The sequence below is a fragment of the Trypanosoma cruzi genome, genomic scaffold, assembly GCF_000209065.1.
Source record: "Trypanosoma cruzi strain CL Brener 1047053516757 genomic scaffold, whole genome shotgun sequence".
Taxonomy (NCBI): domain Eukaryota; phylum Euglenozoa; class Kinetoplastea; order Trypanosomatida; family Trypanosomatidae; genus Trypanosoma; species Trypanosoma cruzi.
In genome coordinates, this window is record NW_001849369.1 from 31538 (window position 1) to 40609 (window position 9072).

The 9072-nt window shown below is 61.7% G+C and overlaps 1 protein-coding gene across 1 annotated transcript, besides 2 other annotated features; it reads left to right on the forward strand.

Annotated features, from left to right (window-relative positions):
• Window positions 1–9072: part of a sequence feature (areas not merged during assembly with more than two copies in the genome that could not be assigned to a particular haplotype) that runs on past the window's edge.
• On the forward strand, window positions 1018–9072 carry Tc00.1047053508283.69 (dispersed gene family protein 1 (DGF-1), putative; the record flags this gene model as incomplete). The annotated part of the gene is made up of 1 exon (XM_808575.1): window positions 1018–9072. A coding segment is annotated over one exon (8055 nt), but the record flags the coding sequence as incomplete, so codon positions are not given.
• Window positions 5968–6020: a microsatellite.

Genomic DNA, 9072 nt, shown 5'->3' on the forward strand with positions numbered 1-9072 from the left:
TTTCTTTTTTTTTTGGCAGCTGTGAGGCTGTGCGGCAGCGTGCTTACCGTGCGTGTGGCATCTTTTGCCGTTGCTCCCTTGTCGTGTTGGTGGGGGAGGAGGCGAGCGGCTGCGTTGGTGGAGTTGCGCTCCAGTGGGAGAGGGAATGCACCGACCGCCTCTGACGACGACGGTCTTTGCTGCAGGTGACCTGACGGGATGACGTCACCGGTGTCAAAGCTAACAGAGATGGATGAGGGCCGCAATGCGTCTCCCACCCCTCTCTTCGTCTTCTCAGTCCACTGCAGTCACAACTGCCGCGCGGCATCTGCACGGCTACCATCCGGACGTCTGTGAGCCACTCGGAATGTGCAATCGGTGTGGACCCTTTTCCCCGTGACCAAGTGCTGCCACAACACTTTTTTGTTCCCTTCCTTGTGCAATGCCGTGTGCTCATGGTGCCGCTGCTTGCTGTGCAATGCCGACTTGTGTGAACGAGAAACGACGCTTTGAATGCTGGGTGTCGGCGGGTTCCCCACTTCTCTTCTGCGTCACCATTACATCCTCGGACGCGCTCGATGGCTGCTGGTTGTAACGCTGCCACGTGGGTCTGTCTTGGCTGTTTTGTGTCTTTCGCGGCATCAGGACTGCTCTGTGGTAGAACCATTTGGTTGCAGGAGCGGTGCCAATGGTCATGTTTGTTTTTGCAGGGATCTTACCACTCTGCATGGTGGTTGTGTGGGGCTGCGTGGGCGGTGGGAGGGCGATGGTGTCACTGGCGTGATTGTGTATGCGCTTTTTTTTGTCGGTGGCTGTGCTTCGGTGGGGACTGTCTGTGAACGGATGCCTCTGTGTGCCACTGTGTTCATTTGCTGTTGTTTCTGTCTTTTTTTTCTCTGGCCGTGCAGTTAGAGATACTTTGGTTTGAGCAGCACAACTATCGTTTCAAGGTGTTAGGAATTACTCGCAGTATTAGGATTGGTAGTAGAGGGATAACGATTTATCGGAATTGTTTTTCTGGATTTTGCATTTGTAGAAATGGATCTGCGAAGCAAGAGTTACGGTCGACGGGGCGAGTGCAATACACCGCGACAGCTCTATCGTTATCTGTTTGGTTTGTGGATGTGGTCTGCGGAAGGTGCGTGTCCGCGCGGCTGGCACCGTGTGCGGCGCAGGGCCATTGCAGCGCCGTGTGCGGCACTGTTTTTGGTGTTGGCGCTGGCTGCTGCTGCTGTGTGGCTGCCTGCTGTGCATGCGGTGGTGCTGCGACTGCGGGGCGGCACGGTGGACAGAGCCATCACGGTTGGCCGCGCCGTGGACACGGTGCTGATGGACGGCGTGTACATCACGAACGGCGTGGCTGTGGTGTTCGACGTGCCGGCGATGCTTCCCGGCGCACTGCGCATCGAATTGAGGAACTGCGTGTGCGACGGCGGTGCGCAGATCTACGTGCGGGGCTACAGCGGCGAGCCGGCGAGTGACCGGAGCCTGGAGGTGAGCGTGAGCGGGCTGTCCGGCGGCTACTGCTCGCTTGTGTTTGTGCACAACCTGCCGGCACACACGAACGTGACGGTCCGTGACTCGACGATTGTGACGGCGGGGCCGATGCGCTACTCGCAGCTGAGCGGACTGACGGACGCGGTGGCGTCGCCGCTTGTGCTGTACGCGACCTCGCTGTTGCAGACGCAGCTGCGTGTGAGCAACACTGTGCTGAGGTCGTTGCATGCGGGCGGTTCGGCGGTGCACGTTGGCGGCGGCGTGGACCTGCTGTCGAGCGCGGTGGTGCTTGACGGCGTGTCGCTGGAGGCGTTGGGCGGTCCAACCGCGTCCGCGATGCATGTGGCGTCCTCGTCGCGTCTCAGTCTGCGGGGTCACTCGGTGTTCTCCGTGACGAACGCGTCGGTTGTGAGCAGCGGCGGCGGTATTGTGCTTGGCGAGCGCCTCGAGGTGCTTGATTCGGTGCTGCGCTTCGTGGGCGTCGAGGGGTCTGTTGCGTCGTCGCTGGTGTGCTGCGACGGTGGGACGGTCGGTGCCGGCGGGTGGCTGGACATGCACGACGTGTGGGCGGTGGGCGAGGCGTCGTCTGTGGCGTCGTTGTTGGGTGTGACGCTGAGCGGCGGCACCGTGTCGATTGCGCGCTGCGCTGCCACTGGCGCTACGCTTGTCTCCGGGCTGACGATCGCGAGCGGCGTCGTGTCGGTGCAGTGCAACCGTGCCGGCGGCCGTGTGCTGCGGAGCAGCGGCGACTACCGCTCTGCCGGTCTGTCGTCCGTGAGCGTGGTGCCGTGCGACGGCTGTGCGGCCGCTCTGGCGTGCTTCGATGCGCTGACGGCGTCGTTCTCCGACTGCGTGTGCGGCTGCCGTGCCGGCGGTGTGGGCGAGGCATGTCTGCCGTTCGACGTGCCGCCTGCGAGGGCCGGTGGCGGTGGTGGCGATACCGCGGAGGGCTGCGTGAGTGGCGTGACGCTGACGGAGTCGGTGACGGTTGGCGGCGGGCGTGCGACGGCGTGCTTCGACTCGGTGGTGTTCAGCGGGCTTATCACTGTGGCGGTGGACCTGCGCTCGATGGACGCGTTCGCTGACGCGCTGAACGTGACGCTGCGTCACTGCGTGCTTGCGGGCGGGTCGCAGCTGCGGATTGGCGGCCTCAGCGAGAGCACGGCGCGCCTGCTGCCCCACACCCTCGTCAACATGACGAATGTGACGTCGCTTGAGGGCACGATTTTGCTGCATGGCGCGATGCCGCTGCACTCGCGTGTGCTGCTGGCGAACTCAACGCTGCGCGCGACGGTTGGCGGGTCGCAGTACGTGCCAACGACCCGTGGCCATGCGGGATTTCGGTACGGCCCCGCGCTTGTCCTGGACGGTGTCCGGCTTCTGTCGACGTGTTTTGTCATGACGCGGTCTACTCTGGTGTGTGGCGGGGGCTCGTGCGCTGCGATCCTCGTGGAGCACGGCCTTGGCGCCAACCTGTCCAGCGTCTTCTACATGGACAACTGTGCTGTCATGTCGCAGGCGCACGTGATGTACGCCCTTGCGTCGGACCTGCGTGTTGGTGGTGGCTCCGTATTCTCCATACAGAACAGCTCGTGGAGTGCGCCGAGCATCGAATACTACGAAGGTGCTTGTGTGTTTGGGGACGTTGTGGTGGCTGGCGGCAGCGTGCTGCAGATTGTGTCCAGCGCTTTCCGTCTCGGCTTTGCCATGCTCATGGCAAACACGCTGAACGTGGCCGGCGGCAGTTGGCTGGTGCACCGCGACAACGAGTTCCGCACCGCCTACGTTGTGTACGTGGCCAAGGAGAACGGCGTGGCGTTCCGCGATCGGAGTGTGTGGTCGATACTTGACAACAACTTCACGTACGGCTCGTACTCGTTGACCATCGCACAAATGACGAGCAACTGGTCACTGCCATCCGACTCGCGCCCGACCATCTACGGCGTGTGCAACAAGGCAAGGGGCTCACCTGTGACGGATTACGGAGACGACCTCAATATTGGATCACCCGTGACGGTGCTGGACTGTGGTGTGTGCACGATGGACGCCGTGTGCTTTGCAGCGAGGACGAGCAGCATCAGCGGCTGTGAGTGCGTATGCGCTGCTGGCGGCCACGGTGACACGTGTCTGCCGGCTGCTGTTCCGGACGGCCTTGGGCCGCTTCCGCTCCCCGATGCGAAGGACACGGAGGTCCGCTGCGTGCACGGTGGCAGCATCAGCTCCGTGGACTATCCTGATCCCGGTGTGCGTGGTCTGTGCTTTGTCAACGTGACCTTCACCGCCGCGATTGTGCTTGACTTGTGGAGCTTTGACGCGCCACAACAGACACTCAACATCACGCTGCTGCAGTGCGTTTTCATGGGCCTGTCGGTCAGGGGGAGTGGTGCGCATGTGCACGTGAGCGTTGTCTCCTCGATGCTGGATTCTGGAGCGTTGGAGTTTGAGGGTGATTTTGGCGCGAGCTCCCAGATACTGGTGGCGGGCAGTACGCTTGTGATGACGTCTGGCCACGCCATTCAATTCCAAAGGTTTTCTCTTTGTGCGAACTCGTCACTGCTGTTGCTCGACAACTTCATTGAAGGTGAAAGTTACGCAGTCCGTTTATTCTTTGTTGTTGTTGATGGTGGCGGTATTGTTGTGAAGGGGAACACGCTGAGGGGAGCGGAGGAGGAATTTCCGTTGGAATCTGCTGTTTTTTTTGAATCTGCTATTTTAATGAATGATGGCTACTTTGACGTGGAGAACAACACGATGATCGCAGTCAGTGGCATTTATTTTTATGGGGACGTCATCGTGAGCTTCGCTGGGCTGTTGCGAGTGGCGGACTGCACCTTTGCTGGCATCACACTGTTTTTTAAACCTGCGCTGGTGCATTTGGACGGCTTTGTGACCCTCCAGGGTGGTGCGCAGTGGCGTGTGGAGGGCAACAACGTGACTGCAGCCTCAGTGATAGGTATGCCAAAATCCCTGTACAAAATGAGGTTGTTGGGCAGCGGCACTGCCGTGGTGCTTGCACACAACCGTCTGGTGGACGATAGCTTTCCTTTTGCTGAAATGTCTCTGTCGAACATGATTGTGGTTTCACCTGCGCGGTTGGTCGTTGGGTGCAACCTGCAGGGCGATGAGGAGGTGTCGTACGACGGTGTTTTTCCTGAGGAAGCGATGGTGTTCGGGTGTGGCGCGTGCAACGACGACGCGGCGTGCTACATGCCCGGGACGGAGTCGGTGGACCGCAGCTCGTGCTCGTGCAGCTGCAAGGACGAATGGCATGGCGCGTCGTGTCTTCCCTTCGAGGTGCCCGACACGGTTGTGCCATCCTTGCCGGAGAGGGCCGTTGACGGCGACACGAGCTGCGTGGTGAACCAGACGCTGACGAACGTCACGCTGAACATGTGGAAGACGCACCACTGCTACGCGGGCGTGACATTCAGCGGCATGGGTGCTGCGCTGACGTTTTCTCTCAACAGTATGCCGCTGCATCTCCCCATCAACATCACGCTCATTGGGTGCACATTCCGTGAGGGAGCCGCGCTGGAGTTTGTTGGGGGTGCTGAGGCGGCGGAGTCAGCCGGCGTTCTGATCCGTGTGGGCCAGGCGATGATGCAGTCCTCCGTTGTTGTGTTTGCACTCGCCCTCCCGCAGCACTGCGACATTGCCGTCACGGAGGTTGACGCGGTGCAGTCTTCTATTGTCCAGTTCGCAGATACTATCAGCAAAAAGTTGAGCGTGGTGACTCTGCACGACGTTGTGTTGACTGCGTCCTCGCTGTTGGTCAGCAACGTCAGGGCGTATGCATCAAGGTACGGTGGGTTTGGTTTGTACTCGACAGGGACGCTGACGCTGGTGGCTGGCAGTTCTCTGTACACGCGGTACTGCAGCTTTGATGGGTACATGCACCTGTTTTACGTGAACATCCTCAGTGTGAGTGACCACTCCGTTTTTGCGCTGCTCAACAATACGATGTTCTCCGGGACAAGCTTCTTGTATCAGAAGCAAATCTTTAGCGTGTCGGATCACAGCGTGTTGCGTGTGGTGGGGAACAGTGGTTCCGTGTCCAACGCCATCTGTGCATATAATTTTTGGATTATCCAGCAGTCAAGTTGGTTGGACTGGCGTGACAACAACGTGGAAGTGGGTGCGATGTTTCGTTGCTCCCTAATAACTGCTGGGGGCATCGACAGCAGCAGTGTGGTGACGCTGACGGGCTGCAAGATGGGCTTGACGGGGTTGTCGGGACCACTGCTATCGCGTGCTAACGCTGGCTACCGGTTCGTTGCTGGGTGCCTGACGGTCGCGGGACGGATGGTGACGACGGCGGCAGAGCTGGAGCTTCACGGCATCACCAACGTGACGACGGTTGCTGCGTGCGGGGAGTGCACGAAGGACGGCGACTGCTTTGCTCCGCTGACGACGGCGGTCATTGACTGCAAGTGCCAGTGCGCTGCTGGAGGGCACGGCGATGCGTGTGTCCCGGCGCCTGTGCCTGCTGGCCCGCCGCCACCACCGCCAACAACACCACCAGCAACACCCACGCCGCCACCGCCGGTTGGTGAGTGCATCAGCGACATGGTGTACCCCGAGGTTGCGCAGGCTGTGGGCAGCGGGCTGTCGTGGCTGTGCTACCGCAACGTGACGTTCAGCGGGGACGGCATGAGCCTGACGGTGCTGGTCGGGGCGATGGCGGGCGACGTGGCGAATGTCACGTTCGATGGCTGCACGTGGAGGGACGGCGCCGTGCTGTTGCTGTTGGGCAACGCGTACGCCGCTGTGGGGTCGCTGAACATTGTTGTCACCGGCAACACGTTTAGTGACGCGCTGCTCAGTCCGGAGGGTGTGTTTCCACCGCGCACGAACATCACGATCAGCGGGAACCGCTTCACTGTCGCGAGGCTGATCCCTCGATTTTGTTTGGTCCTTAGGAGGCCGTCGTGTGTCGCGATGAATGGACTGGCGATCAGCAACGACTCCGCGGTGGTGCTTAGTGGCAATGTTTTTCAGAGCGTGACGACATCGTCGAGCGCCATTCACGTTGTTGGATCTGCGCTGAGCGTGTTGTGGCACTCCGTGTTTGCGTTGGTGGGCAACACGTTTCATATGGCCGGCGCTAACGGTTCTCTGATGTATATTGGGGGTTCTAGAGATTCTTTGTCGCTGAGTGTACTGAACAACTCTGCAGTGGTGATCCGAGGCAACGCTGTGACGAGGCCGGTGAAGTACTTTATTGTATTCCTTTGGTCCTTACGTGTGGAGTCTCAATCAGCGATTGTGTTTCAGGGTAACGAGATGCAGGGAAGCTCGGTGGTGTTTTATTCAAGCTACTCCCCGAACATCTACTACAACTCCTGGCTGCAGTTGAGCGGCAACTTCTGCCGTGAATCCCCATCGGATGCTTTTCTCTTTCTGAACCCCACAGTGAATCTCCGCGACTCCACGGTGTCTGTGTCTGGCAACCAATTCATTTCCGGCACGTTCACGCCGACAGTACTGTGGATATCCTTAGTCTCCCGCGATCTCACAAACGGAGCGATTGTGGCCGCGTGCAACACTGTGAACGGCGAGGAGGAAGCGAACTACGCCATTCCGTCCGTGTACAATGCCAGCATTCTGACCTGCAGCGATCCATGCACCCTCGCGGCATCTTGCTTCCCCGCGTACACGACGACGGCCTCGAGTGATGGCTGCGCCTGCAGGTGCGCTGAGGGCGGCCACGGCGATGTGTGCCTGCCTGTCGCTGTCCCCGAGCCACCGAGCACCGACGGCGCCGACTTGTGCGTGCGGGACGTGCGTGTGGATGTGGAGGTGAGCGCCGGTCTCGGGACGTCGGTGGCGTGCTACGTTGGTGTGACCTTTGCGGCGGATGTCGTGGTGGACGTGGAGTCGATGTCAGGGAGCGTGCGCAACGTGACGCTGGCGAACTGCACGTTTGTGGGCGGAGCGAGCCTGTACGTTTTGGGGTGGCTGTCCGACCCGCCTGCTGGCGAGCGCGCCGATGTGTTGATCAGCGGGCTTGAGTCGCGCTCCGGCGGCGGCGTGGTGGTGGCGAACCGATTTCCGCCGGGCTCGCGCGTCACCGTGGTGGACTCGGTGCTGATCGCAGAGAAGCGTGTTGCGTACCGCGGCGCCTACGGCCTTGGCAACCTCTCTGCGTGCCTCGTGCTGCACAGCGTGAATCTGACTGGGAGCGTGCTGACCATTGCGCGCTCGCATGTGGCGGCTGTGTTCCGCGACGCTGTTGGCGTGTTGTTTGTTGGCGGCGTGGCGCTGTCGTCGCGCGGAGCGCTGTACTTGGACGGGCTGTTGGTGCAGACGGCGCTGGGGCTGTGCGTGTCGGTGGAGGGCGGTGTTGCGGCCAGTGGCGGCTCCGTGGTGGCGTTTGTTGGCAGCGACTTCCTGCTGTGCAAGCACGCGGTGTCTGTGCGTGGGACTGTGAGCGTGTCGGGCTCCGCTGTGGCGTTTATGCGAAGCGAATTCTTGTTGACGGAGGACTACGCGGTGGCGTTCTATTCGACGGTGAGCCTGGGTGGCGGGTCGATGCTGCTGGTGAAGGGCAACGTGCACGACGGCGTCTCGAGGGAGATGCTCTACGCTGCTGGCGCCGTGACCGCTGCTGGGAGCACGCTGAGCTTTGTGCGCAACCGAGCGCTGCTGCCGCGGATGGTGTCGCTGAGCCTGTCGCTCTCGGCTGGGGCGCATGTGAGGGTGGCGTGCAACGACGCGGGTGGCCGCTTCCTGTCGACGGCGGAGGAGTACGCAGCGGCTGGTTTTGGCGACGCTGGGCGCATCGACGTTGCTGGGTGCGACGACTGCGACAGGGACACGCACTGCTACGCGCCCGGGACGGCGTCGGCGAGCATGAAGAACGGTGTGTGCGTGTGCGCGTGCGGCAGCGGCGGGTACGGCGAGGCGTGCGTGCCTGTGGGAGCTCCCGCACTGCCGCCCGCTGTGGGCACTGCGCCAAGTGTGTTCTTCCGCGAGGGCGTGACGCTGCGGTCGGTGTTCGTTGTGCCTGCCGGTGCGAGCGAGGTGACGCTGCGCCACGTTGTGCTGGACGGCGTGAGTCCTGTGCTCTACGTGCCGTGGATGGCGCGGGACGGCGTGCGGATCGTTGTGCAGAACGTGTCGCTGCGTAACGGCGTCGTGCTGTACGTGATGGGCGGTGGAGCGCTGCGCGGTGCGGTGGCGGCGGGAAGCGACGAGGGCGGGCCGGTGGAGCTGTCGGCGTGCGATGTGGAGGCGCTGAACGGTGCGCTTGTGCTGACCGGCACGTTCCCCGCAGGGTCCGTGCTGACGGTGACGGACTCCCTGCTGGTTGCCACGAGGCCGACGCCGCTTCCGTATCTTCCCGGCTCGCAGTCCTCGCCGTACGCACCGGTGCTGGTGCTGTCGGGCCTGCGGCTAGTGCGGTCCGTGCTGGTTGTGTCCGGCGTTGCCCTCGTGACTGTGATGACTGGTGGGCGGACGGTGGTGGTGGACGGCGCCGTGCTGGAGCTTGTCGGTGGCGGCGTTGCGCTGGACGCGGCTGTGCTCGGTGGCGACGTTGCGTTGTACGCGAGTGCGCGCGTGGTTGCGTCTGGGAGCGCTGTGCTACGCGTGTCG